The 18,831-nt window shown below is 41.3% G+C and overlaps 1 protein-coding gene across 1 annotated transcript in view; it reads right to left on the bottom strand.

Moving 5' to 3' along the window:
• The window catches only part of AFF2 (ALF transcription elongation factor 2), a 548,641-nt gene that overhangs the window by 98,006 nt on the left and 431,804 nt on the right, over positions 1-18,831 (bottom strand). The window contains 1 exon segment of the mRNA XM_042242462.1: positions 6,224-6,261. Coding sequence (XP_042098396.1) covers positions 6,224-6,261 — 38 coding nt within the window.

The raw sequence follows: 18,831 nt of genomic DNA on the forward strand, positions 1-18,831 counted from the left end.
CCCAACCTTCAATGTCCCTGACCATCACTGAGAACTGCTCCTCAGGACACCTACAAGTGATCAAAATCATTAAGAGTATGACACTTGTAAAAGACACAGGAGGTAGTCTATCATTTCAGAACTGGGGGATTTCTTTCTTTTTCTTTCCCGTGGTTGACTTTTTCAATAATCTGTTCATCTTGAATACTCCTGTTAGAGACTGGATACCAATTTTTAAGTCCTAGGTTTCTCAAACTACCTACAGAGGCCAGGCCTCCACATGGTCCTTTTATTTCACATGGACAAGAGCATCTGATTCTGTGTCCCATGAAACATGGTGCTGGATAAAAGTGCCTTCTGCTCCAACACATTTGGGAAAACTTGGGTAAGGCAAAAATAAGCTGGCCAACTCAGGACCTCTCTGAGCCTGCAGTATTCACAAGGCACTCCAGGAAGGGGATGGTGCAATGTCTGCCAAAGCCCCATGGTGCTGGAGCCTTTTGTTCCTAAGGAAAACAATCCCACCTGACTCAGCAGAACACAGTACAGAATCCAAGGCTTTACCATCCAGAGAGGGGGATGCTCTGCATGTCTGTGATGTATGTGTGTCCAAGACGACCAAAGAGATATGGACTCCAATCACAAAACCACCTTTGTTCGTAGGGCTCATCTAAGAGGCTCAACCCAACATCCTTGAAGCTATATTAATCTAACATATTCCTTTAAAACTTAAACAATGTGGTTTGTCCCTCATTTCATGAATGCATAAAGCAGAAATTAACAGAAAAAGTATTATGTGTATATGTGCATGTGTGTGTATAAACACATGTATTGTATTATAATGTTTATAACGCATGTGCTTGTATGCATCTCTATGAAACTAACATCAAGTATTTCCTCAAATAAACACCACTGTAAAACACAATTTCAAGCTTTGGCTAATGTTCAAGAGGTGGAAGAACCATGTAAATAATGTCACTGAGGTCTGTAGCAAGGAAGCGACATATCCAATCTCATACTACGAGCTAGTGTTAGGTTCAGGACTAGACCCCAGGTCCAAGAGTGGTTCGTTTATGCTTAATAACTAACTAGTGGACTAATGATGAGTCTCAGTAAAAAGGTAGAGGTCTTCAACGCTATCCAATTCTACCAAGCTCATTCTTTTATCTGGATAAGCTCTGAGGGCCCTAAGCCATCATTTCCTTGGAGCCTCAGTTCCCAGCCGGTCCCTTTACTGTCTGCCACCTCGGCACCAGTTTCTCAAGCCAGCACTCTCTGAAGTCCTTGTGCTAATGTCTCTTCCTCTGCTCCCCTCCCCTAGCTTCTCCAATAGTGGTAACTGGAAGCACTTCTGTCTTGAGGGCTTCCCATGTACTTTATCTGTCCCCCACTTAGCAAACCTCTCTCTATCTTGTATTTAGTTCTTTACAAACCGATTTTATCTCTCCTCGTGGACTCTAAACTCCTCGAGGGTAAGACCTGTGTCAGATTTATTTTTAATTCCCTCAGAGTCTATCACTGTTCCCGGAATGCTGGAGATCCTCAATAAATATTCATTGGATGAATAAATGAATAATGTACACACATCATGGTCAGGAAAATCTTCGTGGCCATTTGTCATTTTCAATAATGAAATCACCATATCTGTAAGATGGATAGGTTCCTAAATAAAGCTGTAGTTTCCTAAGCCGAGTGGATTCAGATCCTGATTTGTGAAAGACAACCATCACGTTGTTTAACTTTGTTAATGTGTAAATGCAAGGAAGAATTTTACGCTTGATAACTGCTTCTCCTTCCACCCCCTTCTCTCTCTTTTGGTAACAGATGTCAACCTCGGTTAGATTCAACTCAACTTATTAGTGCATGGCTTTTAGCCAAAAGCAATTCACATTTGCAGAAGTGTACTATCACATATGTCTTAATAACAGAAATGTGTTTTTTAAAAAAATGTATGTGATAAGTCACATATGGTAAAAGAAATCTGTACATCTCTCAGGCCTTATTTCCACAACGAAGCTTGAAGATAATTGCTGCAGAATATTCACATACAAGTGAAAGTCTCTCTGACACATTAAAGAGGCACAGTTTGAACATACTAATCAAGCTTTGATACCGGCATGGTTCCAACTGACTGATAAGTACACCAGTATCTCTTGTCCTGATCACTGATCTTAAAAATGCACAATTTTGATTCTTATCCTCAGAGGTAATACTGAATGCTTCAAGGTAAAGTCATTAGTGTATCCAGGTACATTATGTACTTATATTCACTAAGCATATACTTAATTTCTCCTTTGTATGGAGTGTAATTAACATGTACCCTCTCCCTATGGTGATGAAAGAAGCTTACAACCATGAAGTTATTAAAAAGAAATTAAACAAGTATTTGAGAAATAAGGAGGGAGGAGATGAACCTTTAGAGAACAAACTATGCAAACTAAATAATATTGTGAATCATTTACCCTCACTTGAACTGAAAGCTTACTCAGCCTTAGTTAAATCTTGGGAAGTAATAGAATTATAGAAAATGCCTTTTACAAGATATCCATCTACACACAACTTGGAAGACTATCAACATACTGTAGCTATGTGTTTACTAGTTTCTGAGGCATCACTGTCCCATGAATGGATCTCATATCCATGATGATCTTCAAAGATCTTGAATTTGGAGTGGTTTCTATACTCTGAATGAGGATTAGGTGATATATCGGCCCCAGAAAGTCCCAAACACAAGATGAGAGCTCAGTAAATACAGTACCTACTCAATGTTTTTGGAGAAGGAAATAGCAACCCACTCCACTGTTCCTGCCTGGAAAATCCCATGGACAGAGGAGCCTGGTAGGGTGCAGTTCATGGGTCAGACATGACTGAGCCATTGAGCACTCAGTGTTTTAGAGGGCAAAAAGAGAAAGGGTTCATAGTTTAACACTCACTAGCAAAGAAAAGCTGACATGTGCACTTTTGCCTACCTGACTAACCAGAGCAGGGGTCAGCAAACTGTAAAGAGCCAGATAAGAATATTTTTGGTTTGGTGGTTTGCACAGTCTCAATTCTGCCACTGTAACACAAATGGAGCTACAGACGATTTGGGAACAAATGAGTGTAGCTGTGTGCCATAAAACTTCCTTTATGGACACTGAAATTTGAATTTAATATAATTTTTACATGTCATGAAATAGTCTTCTCTTGAATTTTTTCCCCACCACTTGCCAAACTCTGCACCAATCACTCAAAATGGTCATCTGTACCTATCTGTGTTCATCCTGAATTGTAAACACCACTAGACCTCCACTTTTCCAACAAGGCTGAACATTCTTTCCAATGTCTGCCCCCAGAAACGATTGTATGTTAATTCTCGTATACAAGATCAAGCCAATTACTGGTCAAAGGCAATGCAGTTAGTATCATCCAGAGCAATGTGGTAATATTTTACATGTGGCATGAGTCAGAAGACTCTTGAGAGTCCCTTGGACAGCAAGGAGATCAAATAAGTCAATCCTAAAGAAAATCAACCCTGAATATTCATTGGAAGGACTGATGGTGAAGCTGAAGCTCCAATACTTTGGCAACTTGATGTGAAGAGCTGACTCACTGGAAAAGACTCTGATGCTGGGAAAGATTGAGGGCAGGAGAAGAAGGGGATGATGTAGGATGAGATGGCTGGATGGCATCATCTACACAATGGACACGAGCTTGAGCAAACTCAGGGAGATGTTGAAGGACAGGGAAGTCTGGCATGCTGCAGTCCATGGGGTCACAGAGTCAGACATGATTTAGCAACTAAACAACGTGAGTCAGAAGAGACGGACACCTTGTCAGTTACAACACAAGAGCCCTTCAGTCCTGATGCTACACTAGGGTCTTATTAAGCCTCCAGGCTGGGTTCCTGGAAGGATTGCTTTCTAGGACGCACTCAATTTGTTTACTTGTCTATTAATTCAAAAAACGCATATCAAACCCTAATCCTACTTAGGGTCGCACTGCATTATGTCTGACTAAGACATATTAGAAACGGAAAGAGGACTGCCATACACAAAACTTTTTAAAGCCTTGTTTCTGCTCTGCCATCAGGCAGTGTAATTGAACCATTCTCTGAGCTGAGATTCTTGTCCCTGAGCTGAGGTCTTGAAGAAGCCTCTCGTTTTAGAGTCCTCAGATGGTTGTGGCTAGGCAACTGAATTAGGTAGCAGGTATTAGGTACCAAACACAACAAGACACTCAAACTCACACTGAGAGTGGTATCTTAATTAGAAGACAATTCTAAACACCTACCAGTTGGTTGTGATTTAGGCTTATTACTAGACAGATTTTCAAATATATTTGAAAATAAAATATCATTTTAGGTTCCATTAGTAATCCTTTGGCTCTTCTACTTTTCCTGATTTCTCTTTACAACATTCCTTGAAGTGCTAGACATTAGATAGAGTCTGTACTGTGATTTAACCAGAACTCATAAAAAATGTAATTATCTGCAGGGTAGAATTCTCACAAGGAATAGACAGAAAACTGGTCCTACTTCCAGGCCATTAGAGTATGATTAAACGCAGCCCTGTATGTTGCCAATGGGCTGTCTTGTGCATGCAAAGATGGAGCTTGGGATTCACTTCCTATTGGGCAGGCTTGAACTTGGAGATGTTTGTCCCACTGAGGGCCAGATTTACACTCCTCCAGTCCCTGCCCCATCCCTTGTGACCTAGGGTATGCATCTGCCTGTGGGTGGACTGGAGGAAGGGATACAGTCGGACTGTGGGAAAGAAGATCATTAATGGCCCACTGAGGGACTCAAGTTCTGGCCTTGGCCTCATTAGCACCATCTTCTAATCCACAGAGCTTGCCTACCACAGGCTCGCAGTAGAGAAGCCTTCCAGGCATAGACAGAAAAGAAATCAGGCTGCAGAGACGATTTCACCCCCTACCAAACAACCAGACAATAATTGGGCTACTAAAAATGCTCCCATAGACAACTATAGCAAAATACATCTCCAGACCACGGATAGCCCTCCAGAGGCTACAAAAGGCTGATATGGAATATTCTGAGGCCTCAGAAAACAAAATTTAAACACAAAGTACAAAAGAAAATCTTTTGGAGAAATGAATCGGAACTTACATTTAATGGTGTGTTAAACACAACCCTGGTGACTTGGAAAAGTTAATTACTTTTACAAAACACAAGCAGCCCTTTTGTCATTGGCATTAGCTGATCCATTCTCCCAGAAACTATTAAAAATCCAATGCACTCCCAACTATATAACTATATATATCCAACCCTATCAATAGTAACATTAAATGTGAATGGATTTAACAATCTAGCCAAAAGGCAGAGACTGCCAGACTGGGAGAAAAAACAAGATTTAACTATATGCCATCCACAGGAGACACACTTTATATTAAAAGCTACAAATTTAAAAAAATCAATGCATTTCCATTTCTGCATTTGGTATCTTCTAAAGTGGAAGTTGGCTGACATAAATTAACACATTGTAGTTCCTAGAGATGTAATGTTACTTGACCTGTAGTAACCCAGCAAATAGAGCAGGTCTTCCCTAGCCCACATGCTGGTGGACTGGTATGCATCATAACATGGTAATCAGATGTCATGAAGCCAAATGACAAGACAGACATCTTTAATTGGAAAGTCTCCCTTCTGGAGGAGACAGGATGTACTATATTTAAAAGACTGCTGTGCGGCTTGTTTATAATTTAAGAGTGTCTCATAAAATGCCTTGGAAATAGCTCTCTGTTAGCTAGAAAAACCTTCAGTTAAATATATTTTTATGAGCTTTTCATTAACAGAGTGCCGAGGACTTGATGCCGAGGTGCCAAAGCTCCCCACGTGGCTGGAAATCACTTGGCACATTTTCAGTCACTTACGTCTCTGTCATAGGTCCAAGGTTTGCAATTAAAAATGTAATCTTTTTAGCATGTGCAAAACCCAAAGGCTTGAAGTACTATGCATTGAATATGATTATAATAGTATTTGGCAGCTATTCATGGATGGCACATATTAATTTATGTAAACCAGGCATAACTTGGAGCACTTCCTCATCAGGACCACAGGAAAAATTGAAAAGCTGGTCCCTGCTCATTGAAGGTTTTTTTTTTTTTGCTTGCTTGTTTTGGTTTTTGTTTTTAAATCATCATGAATAGAGATGAACTCAAAATCAAGGTCTCTTTTATGACCTTTTTTCACATGCTTGGAGTCCATTCAAATTAACATTTCCAACTAATAAAAAAAATAACTTACTTCACAGGATTATTCTTAGGTTTTGTCTTTTCAACAGCCTGTGAACAGAAGAAAAAAATGCAATTAGACGACATTAGCAGACATAATCTTTGCAACTAGTTACCAAAACAATAAGCAATATAAAATGCTCTTCAGAAACATGAGGAGTTAACTGAGGCAGGCTGCTGGAGATAAGCAGAGCAGAGGCGCAGAAAGCAATTTCCCTCTCCTGGGGAGCATGGTTACCAGTCCAAGTACAGATTTCAGACACAGGCAAGCATGGCCACAGTTGCCTGGGAAGTTCAGCAGTGCCCATGTGAGTGGGCCCTTAGGCTCATGACTCTATCCTCCTCTTCTCATCTTTTCCTTCCATGTTTTTTAAACCTGAGCCCTCTGCTTCTGGAAAACAGAGATCATGAAGAACTCCCCCACTCTACTCCATCCTTTCATGTTCTGGAAAACAGCTAATTTCAAAAAGGACCACACTGCCATCCACATGCTGAGACTCAGTTCCATCCTTCCTCCTGATTCCCCTAAATTTCCTGGATGGTTTGCCTTTCTGTTTGGTCTGACCATCTGTTGATCACTGTAAAGGGACTGATGACTTACAGAGATCTTGTCTCTTGGGTAAAAGAGGACAGAGACTCTGGTTTATTGTTTCTTTTTTTCTGTTTGTGTGTTTTCAGCTCAAATAAATTGAGATGTATACCCACTAAGGAGAGACCAGGTGTTTGAAATGGACCTGTGAACTTTGTTTATGCTTGACTTATGACTGAAATTTTAGAATGGAAAACTATAAGCTCTCTGTATCTGTCTGTATGTTTATATGTCTGTAATTCAGAAAGGTCTTTCCCTCTAATTATGTGAATATGCAATACTTTCCTACCTCTGGATAATACTAACCAATTAGATTTTAAATCCCTTACACTAAAGGAGCTCTATTGTGACTGACTTAGAGATAAGTATTCATATAATTGGCCATTCCCAGTACTTCAGAGGGACTTCCCAGGTGACTCAGTTGGTAAAGAATCTGCCTGCAATGAAGGAGACAGATGCCGGTTTGATCCCTGGGTCGGGAAGATCCCCTGAAGGAGTAAATGGCAACCCACTCCAGTATTCTTGCCTGGAAAATCCCATGGACAGAGGAGTCTGGCAGGCCACAGTCCATGCAGTCACAAAGAGTCAGACATGACTGAGCGACCCAGCATATTTCAGAAATATCCTCCTCCTCCACAAGCACCTGTTTGGCTTATGACAGGATGGGGAGGGAAGCACAGAGGGAATGGTCATGGGTACATCTGGGGATTTTTAGATCTAGGATGGGAAACTCTATACCTTGTATTGCTCCAGCCACCTGGCTGCACCTGCCTAGTGATAGAAAGGCCAAAGTGCCCATTTTTAAAATCATTTTTATTAGCAGATACCACAAAAAGGCAAGAGCTGACAGACAGCTCAGATCAATTTCCTTCCATGGAACCTTTAAGGAAACACACACCAAATCATCGAAATGAGGAAATCTCTGGGCTTCTCGGCCTGTGTCCCTTAGACATGGAGCCCGGTCCCACTTTATTGCTGAACCCATTGATCTGTGTACAGTCCATTTATCATTCATGAAAAGAGCTAGTGATCTTCACAGTATATTAGAAGAAACAACTCAGATCATCTGTCAACAGCCCTCTTATTTCTGTTTCCCTCTCCACAGGGATTGCATCTCCTTCGATTCTTCTGGAATTAAAATGTTGCTAAGCAACACAGCTGGGGGCGCTGATGGCAGAATGGCTACAGTCTATCAAACTGTTTAAGCACCTGGAGGGTTTTAGTGATGATTTTTTTCATACTTCTGCAGCATAATTATGTAATCAGAACCAAACTTGTACTCCCCCAGATTCTTTCAGACTGTAGAAATAACATTCAGAATGGTGAGCGTTGAAGCAGTGGTTCGCCAACCTCGGGGTTCTTCAGATCCTTTTAAAAGGAATACACTTGGAGACCTTTATATTGGTGAACCCTGGAGTGGGTGATGGCTAAGAGATGAAGAGAAATATTGTAAAGTAATTAGCCTCCAATTAAAATAAATAAATTTAAAATTTTTAAAAAGAATACTGCTACAAATTAGAAGGCAGAAGCAACCATGTGTAATAGAGATCATTTATAATCTAACATTGGACTGACAATCTGAGTGACCAGTGCATAAGCATATCGAAACTTTCAATCCCTAACAACAACCCAATGCACTTGGAAGCAATTTGTTTGAAATCGATGAAATATTTCCTCAGTTTAGACATTACTGTTGGAAATCCAAGTCCTTTTCTTCTATTAAGTCTCAGATTCTACTGCTAGATAAATATCCATTAATATTTGGGTACTTTTTTTCCCCTGGTGGCTCAGAGGGTAAAGAATCTGCCTGCAATGCAGGAGACCCAGGTTTAATCCCTGGGTCGGGAAGATCTCTTGGAGAAGGAAATGGCAACCCATTCCAGTATTCTTGCTGGAGAATTTCACGGACAGAGGAGTCTGGTGGCTACAGTCCATGGGGTTGCAAAGAGTCAGACATGACTGAGCAACAAACACTTTCACTTTTCACTTTGGCTTGATAGGCAAGAGTTATTTTCTCACCATCTGTGCCTGAGGTTGAATTTTTGCAAATGGTGGAATCATAAGAAAGTGAGGGAATGAGGTAACAAGTGAAAATGAGGAAACAAGGACAGTGTCTGGCTGGCCTGTCATCTCTCACAGGTGTTTAGGATATGATTGCCTATCTCAGAGCAATCCCGTAAAGGGTGCTGAAAGGAAGAGCCAGTTTCTGGCAAGGAGTAGGGGCAAGACCTTGACCATCACTATAGAATGTAGCCAGGCTGCATACCCATGTCTGCCTTTTCTACCACCTTTTCTCCCCCAGTCCCAGCTGGTGCAATAAGACATGGCAGTGGGCTGAAGACAAGCCATTGTGGGAATGGCATGAATCTACTTTTCCAAATCCCTTAAAATCCAAACTAATCTGTTCCTGAAGAAGAAAGGTTACCATGAAATAATGGGCATGGGGTTCCAGTGGTTTTCCTTTTTTATTACAATTATTTTGGCTGTGCCATGGGGCATTCAGGATCTTAGTTTCCTGACCTGGGATGGAACCTGCGCCCCCTGCAGTGGACTGTCAGGGAAGTCCCTGTGGTTTCCTTTTGAAGCAAGTTGGATGTGATGGGCTGAGCATGCCACTGGCAGGAGATGGGAAGGAGAGAAATCAAAGTGACATTGCTTAACCTAGCTTTGATTCAGTGACACGCTTTTGAAAATGTCCTCTCTTCTCTGTGCATCAGGACTTTCAATTAGACCCAGTTATTTCCCTCTGATCAGGAGGTACATAATCATGTTCAAGGCCAGTCTCTTTCAAACATATGTCTTTTTATACAGCCATTATAGGAAAATAACTTCATTCAAATTAATTTTTTTCTGGGTTGCTTGGCTATTGATGGAAAATATCTATGCTCAGAGGTTTTCTTTATTTTTACCCCCTTTGGAATTTAACCCAAGATCATTTCAGATTCCCCACAGCTCTAGTCAGATGCTCTCCTGTCATCTTCCCATGTGCTCATCTCCAAACGATATGGTTGCAGGGAATGTCTTCCAGGCACATTTGCGTTCTCCACTTTCACTGTATTTTGACTTTGTTTTATATATAATATAAGGAATTCTTAAGAGACTACAAAGAAAAATTAAGTGAATTATTTGTGTGCAAAATACACATTGATACTTTAAGGCAAATAAAAATACTTTAAGGGAATATAATTAAGTCTACAAAATATACAAGGAGAAAATTCCTCTTTTGAAATCTAGGGACAGGAAAAGACAATCCCAAGTTCCAGATACATGTTTGGGAATGTGAGATGCTGCAAAAGGAAGGAAGTCAAAGTGAAATGATACACGTTAAGTCAGCGAGCATTAAGAGGGTTACGTATTGGGATTACAGCTAATTTTGAGTTTAAAAACATACATTAAAATAATTTAAACTGATTGGAAAATGGAGGTTAGATAGTCAACACTTACGTTGCTTTAATTTGTAATGTCTATATGCTTTTTAAACCCTATATTCTGCTTATTTGGTGTCATGTTTCCCCAACATGATATTTATCTTTCTATCAAGGAAGTTCTAGCCTAAGATAGGATGATAAATTAAGATGTTAGAAACCATAGTCCAATATGGTGCAATGAGAGGCAACGAGCTATATGTGGAAAGAATGCTGTGCTAGAAATCCACAAACCTGGGTTCTATTACCAGGTCTGCCATTTCCTAATCATGACATTTCCATCATCACGACATTAGTGATGCAGTTAACACCAGTGAACCTCAGTTTCCTCATTTTAAAAATGAAGACCGTTATTCCTGCCTTGTCTACACCAAGAGTGGTTGTGAGTAGCCAACATCAATGACAGTGTTCTAGAAAACACAGCATACTAAGCAAAAAGGTGCATCTTGATTGTGACTGCATTCCACACAGGTATCGGTGCATACATTTTTATTTTAACTGAACTATAGTTGATTTACAATGTTGTCTTAGTTTCAGGTGGACAGTAAAGTAGTTCGGATATATATTATTTTCAGATATTTTTTCATTATAGTTTATTACAGGATATTGCATAGAGTTCCCTGTGCTACACAGCAGGTCCTTGTTATTTACCCATTTTATATCCAGCAGTGTGTATCTGTTCATCTCAAACTCCTTATTTATTCCTCCCACGGATTCATATATTTTTTACAGCCAGAAAGTTGATAGGCTTTCTGATCACTGACCAGGTTGCAGAGCAAATCTATGCAGTTAATCCAACTAGGATTATAGAAGCCATTCTGCTCCTCTCTCCATATCAGTAGTAGTTCTGGGGTGAACAGAATGATTCTGTCTGCAAAGTCCTACTTGAGAAAGACTTTGATGTGTTTAGATCCTGCCAGACCTAGCCCAGCAGGAGAGAGGGCCCTCTACCTTCACACAGGCCTCCAAACCTCGCTGGGGTTCGTGTTGGTGGTAGAGAGGTCAAGACACCTGAGATGCTGCGGAGGCACAAGTGCATGCCACTCCTCACTTTCTCTTCCCCTACAGGGAAGGCTAGGAAGCATCATTCTTTTCCGGGTGACCCCTCCTTTAGCTGTCCCTCCTCTCATGGGCTTCCTAGGCAGCTCAGTTGGTAAAGAACCCGCCTGTAATGCAGGAGACTCCGATTCAAGTCCTGGGTTGGGAAGATCCACTAGAGAATGGATAGGCTACCCACTCCAGTATTCTTGGGCTTCCCTGGTGGCTCAGCTGGTAAAGAATCCACCTACAATGTGGGAGACTTGGGTTCGATCCCTGGGTTGGGAAGATCTCCTGGAGAAGGGAAAGGCTACCCACTCCAGGATTCTGGCCTGTAGATTTCCATGGACTGTACAGTTAAACAGTCAGACACGACTGAGCAACGTTCACTTTCACTTTCCTTTCATACCTTACTCCATCAGGAGGGCTCTTTGCTTTTGCACTAACATTTGACCCTGAGGTTGGGAAGCTCCAGGGATGAACTTCCTCCATGATATAGGAGCTCAAGAAATTATATTCCCAAGGAAAACTTGTCTCCTTCCAAGAAGTACTCATGAGCTATTTCTTCCATCATTACCAGCGTTGTACTCTTGGTGGTATCCTGCTAAGCAGCAAATTTATTTCCTCAGGAGGGATGATGTGGCTAAGGACATGCTTAAGTTGCTCCCTCATTAACTATAACTTCCTAAAAAGAATGGCCTTGTCTCTCTGTGAGGTAGAGAATCCTTTTGCTGCACCAAAGCTGAAGTGACTCAAGGACCACACTGAATTACATGAACCATCAAATGTAGTTCTCATGAAAAAACAGAGAAAATGAAAGAAAAAGGAAGGAAGGAAGGTGGCTCTCTATTGAGTCCCATCCTCCTGTGTAGACAGGACATCATATTTCTTTAGGAAGACAAATCTACTTATCTAGACAAATCCTAGAAAGCACTTAGGAAACTTGCTAGTCATCTTCTATATACTGATTGAACTTTGTCAAAATTCTTTGGTAAGGTAATCCTGCCCTAGTTATTAATATCATGATGTGTTACTCTAGTTCAATAGACATGTATATTATATTCACAAAAATATTTAGAGAATCTTTTGGGGCTTTTAAGAAGCATGACCTGAACATTTATATCCAGACTTATGCCATTATACCCCCTGAGACTGACAGAAAACAAACTCAGTGCAGTATGTTTCCTGTTCGTTGAGACCGTCAAAGTGAGCACGCAGAAGGCCTAGAGCGATTGAAGCCATGGATTCATTTTGCAAGGCTACAGAGTTGGGGACCGCTTATCTTCTTAATCAATAACCATACTGTCAGTCAAGCATAAAATGTGATTCTATTACTATTGCTCTACATGCCTTTAACATTCCCTGTTTATGTTTTTTTTTTACTAGCAGATACACCCAAGTTGCGTCTATATAATACATTATTTGATTAAAAAATGAAAAGTCAACCATTCAGATAATTTCAAATAACTGGATATCATACTTTATGGAAAAAAGAGAGACAAGCAGTCAACTGCATTGGTTTTCTGTTTCTATGTTTTAACTTTTCATGGGGCTGCTCTGTGAGACCTAGCCATACTTTTATCTAATGGCATGTGTTGGTAAATTGAATTGATTGCCTAAGTTCAAAAGAGAAACTCCCCTATGAACAAATGAACTCACCATTAGGGTATTCAGATGGTTAAAAATCAATACCTACAGAATTGGTTAAATCGATTAAAGAGCCAAAAAAAGAGACATATCCTGAGAGCATTTGCTCAAATATAAAAATGATTTGCTTAATTACAGCATTTAAATAGAGTTCACTGAAATGAGTGAAACAGCAAGAGGCTTATATCATATCCTATAGGCTGAGTTATCAGCTGGCAGCACGCACACACAGCCAGGATTGCAGCTGAAGAAGAGAAAATGGCACTCAGCATTTCACAACACCTGGATGCCTGCCTGAATTTCTGACACTACACCCAGGTATGGCAACACATATTCCCTAGCTTTGGAGTATCAGGCTTCTCCCATTTTAACTTAATCCATTAAAAAAAAAAACATTTAATTATTTGTTTACTTTTGGCTTGCTGGGTCTTCATTGCTTTGCAGGCCTTCTCTAGTTGCAATGAGTGGGGGCTACTCTCTAGCTGTGGTGCTCGGGCTTCTCACTTCAGTGGCTTCTCTTGTTGTGGAGCACACGCGCTAGGCACTCAGACTTCAAAAGTTGCAGTTCCCAGGGTCTAGAACCCAGGCTCAGTAGTTGTGGCTCATGGGCTTAGTTGCTCCGCAGCATGTGCAATCCTCCTGGACCAGGGATTGAACCTGTGTCTCTCCTGCATTGGCAGGTGGATTCATTACCACTCAGCCATTGGGGAAGCCCTAAACCATTGTTTTTGATGCATATATAAGGCAGGCCTGTGCTGGACATGATGGGTACAGGATTCGAATTTTGACAGGTAGATACTGGAAGAAATTTGCTTCAGGTGTCTGGCACCTGATAGCCACTCAATAAAAGACTCGGTAAAATATCTGGGTCTGATTGTGGAGTCTGAGAGCTTGACTGCTCTGGGTATGAGACAGTGCCAGTAGGTAACCAGCTCTGTGCAGAGGAGAAAAGAGCAAAAACTGGGCTCCAGGATCACATGTATCTGGATCTATTCTGCAACTGCCCATGAGGCTCGACTTCACACCCCAGTGAAGAGGGAGTGCAGAGCAGGTTGGACAGGGTACATGTCCATTCCTTCTTCACTTTTCCTGTGGCTATGGCCTCACTGGAGACCTCTTATTTCTCATCAGGACAATAGCTCTGGCCTCTTCTTTGGGCCACTGGTCTCTCTATTGTTACCCCATTGTATGCTCCCCTTTGATCATGAATCCTTCATGGCTTCCCAAGTCTCATTGAATTCTTGATCATCTTCACCCTCTCATGACCCTGCCAACACCAGTTGAATAGAGGCCTTATAGCGGGTCCTACCTGTCCTTACATGTGTATTTCACCAACAGGGCAACCTGCAGGAATTTTTTTTTTTTTAGCATCTTGTCCAAAGATGATGTGATAACAGAATTTGGAAGTGCCAGCATTCCATGAAAGCTTGCTCCCTCCAGGCTAGCTCTTTTGCTGGATATAAAACCCTTCAGTAAGATTCTCTTGTCAACTGGAAATTTTGTTTATAACTCAAGTTTTGGTATATTGTAAATTCATGAAAAATGCACTGTCTTTGGTGAAGAAGCACATTTCACTCCTGAGTCATCTATTGACACTAATCATTCTCTACGTGGAGTAAATATGAAGACACGAGGCAGAGCATCTCAGTGTTGGCTTCTTTATTCTCCATCTTAGAAGGGCCAAGGTAAGTGGCATTTGATTACTCTGTTCTCCTGAGGTTTGTGGATTTGAAAATTCAATTTTCTTTCCCCTAGCCAATCGAAACGCTCTCACCCTGATACTAAGGAGGCCCCCCTTACAAAATGACCTGTGTCCTTTGCTAGGAGACAATCAAGACCTAATAGAGGCTCTCTTCTTACTATGTGTGACCAGGGAAATGGGAAGCGTATTTTTAGTGCATAGAGGTACTCAATAATGTTTTCCAAAACCTACGTGGGAGTGAGTACTGATGATGCATTTTCAGTACTAGCATACTAGCCTGTTCAGGGTTTCTGTCGCTTTAGAGTGTATTCTTTTTTTTTTTTAATATAAATTTATTTATTTTAATTGGAGGTTAATTACTTTACAATATTGTATTCTACTCTGGGCAAGATGCTACAGCCATTTTTATTATCAATCTATCTTATAAAACCCAGTAATGTTTCCACTCGAGTTTCTCCTTTATTCTCATACTACAACCACACTCACAATACTCTGACACCAGAAGTGTGTGGGCTCATCCCATACCAAGTATATTTCTGCTACACCAGCTGGGTATTCTACCATGTAACTCAATTCTGACACCGTCTACCTGGAGAATCACATACAACCAGTTAAGGGCTCAGGCTCATGAGACTGCCTCCTCCCTCCTCAGATACCAGTTGCCAGCCCAAGTTGTCATGCTTCTGACCAATTGGCTTAGACACCAGAGGTTCCAATGGCCCCCTCCTTGGGTTTGATTAATTTGCTAGAGTGGCTCAGAGAACAACAGTGACTTACATTTACCAGTTCATGAAAGGATATGGCAAAGGATACAGATGAACAGAGAGATGAAGAGAGACATAGGGTGAAGTCTAGGAGGATCCCACAGGTAGGAGTTTCTGTCCCTCCGGCATTGGGGCATGTCACACTTCATGTACATGGATGTGTTCATCCACCTGGAAAGTCTCTGAACCCCACTGTTGTTGTTTAGTTGCTCAGTTGTGTTAGAGTCTTTGTGACCCCATGGACTGTAGCCCACCAGCTTCCTCTGTCCATGGGATTACCCCAGCAAGAATACTGGAATGGGTTGTGATTTCCTCCACCAGAGGATCTTCCAAATCCAGGGACTGAACCCATGTCTCTCATATCTCCTGCACTGCAGGTGGATTCTTTACTGCTGAGCCACAGGGAAGCCCTCTGAATCCCACACTATTGGGATTTTTTGTAGGCTCCCTCACATAGACGTGAGTGACTTCTGACCCTGTTTCTAGTCCCTCTCCCCTCTGTAGAGAATGGAAGGGTAGGGCTGGAAATTCCAAGCTTCCAATCATGGCTTGGCCTCTCTGGTGACCACAGTCGAGGAGCCCACACAGAGTCATCTCATTAGAATAAAAGACATCCCGATCACCCAGAGAGCAAATATTAGGACAAATGATGCTCCTATTAGTCTTGTTACTTAAGAAATTATAAGGAATTCAGGAGTTCTGTACCGGGAACCCGGGGCGGAGACCACTATGTATTAATATATTTTCTATTACCTCACAGTACAACTGACTTCTCCATGCCTCAGTGTCCTTGTTGGCTGGAGTAAGGACTCTCCATGACCATTTTAAGGTCTGGTATTCTATATTTTAATATACAAAACTATTCTATTCCAATATACATATATACATGTATACATACATGTATGATTCAGGGATAAATATGGAATCTCTGTTATGGAGTTCACCTCTATTAGCAAGAAATAAGATCTATCAGCAAATTTTTAAATGTTTATATCTAATGTTTCAGAGATTCCTGGGAAATCCTTCATGGCACATAGGCTACACCATGCCATACATTTTGGAAAGGTCTGCTGTCCTTACCTGCCCATCCCCTTGAATTTTGAATCCTTAACCTGGGATTGATAGCTAATCTCAAATTTGGATACGTGTTCTGTGTGTTTACAATGCTTATGCTCTTTGCTCTTGCTAAATAAATAGAAAAAAATAAATATACCTGCTTAAGAAGAAGACAGATTCTGCTTTCCATTCACAACAAGGTCCTTGGGTGTTTGCAGCCTGCCTGGTAGATTTTCCAGCAGATGGCATATATTTGGGGGTGGGGGGCAGAATAAACCATTCCTAGGCCCTAAACCAAAGCCCCAGTACACTTTTCCAAGCCAGCAGCTAAATTTCAAAATCTTACATTGTCAGTGTGACCAAAAGTTTTATTACTGGAGGCATTCATACCACTCTAATAGATGCTAGAACCACCAAAACTTAGGTACACATGGTACACTGCCTGGGGGTTGTTAACTGATGACTAAGACTGAACATTCAGGCTCCAGCCATGGATTTGGGACCCAACTGGGGCAATGAAGGGGCCTAAGGAAAAGAGCAAGGTTGGACCAAACAGAGAGTGAAGGTGAGAGTAGTGAGAGGACCAATGTGACCCAGCCACTTCCTTCCTAGCCCAGCCTAGGCAGCGACAAGAGTAACATGGTGCTGTTCCTTCCAGCACTTTGATTCACACAGACTTCATGATCCTCAGCTTCGTGGAGGTGGCTGTTACTCCCCTGCTGCCCTCTCTACAGAGGCAGATATGTGTCATGTGTTCTTTGTGGACAAAAGGCTGTGGTCATTCATGTCCTACAGGAGAGTTATTTTTTCTGAAACAACAGACTGTACCCATTTTTGTTTCCACTTAGATCTGGGGGTAAGCATTACATCCTTATCAATGTCTGATGTACAGTCATGGTGAGAAAACGTTCAGCTAAGCAAAACAGCCATTGGGTTTGCCATGAAAATGCTCATAAATGGACAATTAATACGTGGTCATGGACATTAGGCAGGACTGGGTCATCAGTGGTGATGGACACAACATGTGTGAAAATGTTGTGCTCCTCTGCATCTCTGAGTGCTCAAAGCATTGTATGGCGATTACAATAAAAAGAAAATCTATGAAGATTACAAGTCAAAATATTTCATACTTAATGTAGAAGACCTAATTACAATGAAAAAATTCAGCAGGTTTCTAAACAGTCACAGACTTGCCTGCAGCATATTAAAAATCACATCATACAAGCCCTAAGCAGTTTCTTATTAATCTAGTCTCTATGCTAATACCGCCAAATGGGAAACACAATCTTGGGAATATGAAGGCCAATGTTATTCTATTAACCTTATATGTTATCCTATTTACTTTCCTGTCTTTAATGAATAAATTAAAATATCTTCTCATTCTCTAATTGCTGGAGAGTTAAGAGTATGACAACGTACGGATCTTATTCTGCTACCTTCTGCAGCCTGAACAGCCTGAATGTCCTCATTCTGCGTGGGATTTCAATGAAAGGCAATGACAGATAAACTGTTTACATTAAAAGACTCTATCAAAGTTATTTTGCACCTGGTTTCCTCCTAATCCATCTGCTATTTCTATAGCTCTGACAGGCTGATCTTTCTTGCTGTGGGTGCCACATTGATGTCATTATGGAAGAGGCCTTCCCCAACCTTTCTGTGTATAACAAAGTGAATGGAAATGCAGAGAAATCTTGGGGAGGTAAGAACTTGTTCAGCATGATAAGGGAAGAACTGTGGCTAAAAAATCGGAACCATTATAGCAGGGTAGAGTATATGTTGTCACAACGAATGAATTCACTATAGCACGTCAAGGGCCAGCTGAGAAAGGCAGTAAAATGTATGCCCTCCGCCCTTTCCATTAGCAAACTTTAATCAGAAAAGCAGGCTTGAATTTCACTTGGTCGCTAGGTTTGGAAAGTTCAATATACATCGGAGGTGCAAGGAACACATCTCAAATCTCCCAGAATGTTCAGGTTTTCTGCTCCCATGTAAATCATTTCATGTGCAATTACCAAATAACAGTGGGCTTCACAGGTGGCTGATTCGCTGGTAGCTCAGATGGTAGAGTCTGCCTGCAATTCAGGAGACCTGAGTTGGACTCCTGGGACAGGAAGATCTCCTGGAGAAGGAAATGGCAACCCACTCCAGAAATCTTGCCTGGAAAATTCCATGGATGGAGGAGCCTGGCAGGCTATGGTCCATGAGGTTGCAAAAAGTCAGACACAACTGAGCTACTTCACTTTCACTTCCCAGGTGGCACTAGTGGTAAAGAATTTGCCCACCAATGCAGGAGATCTACGAGATGTGAGTTCGATTTCTGGGTCGAGAAGATCACCTGGAGAAGGGAAAGGCTATCCACCCCAATATTCTTGCCTGGGAAATCCCAAGGACAGAGTCCAT

This window comes from Ovis aries, chromosome X, assembly GCF_016772045.2.
Source record: "Ovis aries strain OAR_USU_Benz2616 breed Rambouillet chromosome X, ARS-UI_Ramb_v3.0, whole genome shotgun sequence".
NCBI classification, from domain to species: Eukaryota; Metazoa; Chordata; class Mammalia; order Artiodactyla; family Bovidae; genus Ovis; species Ovis aries.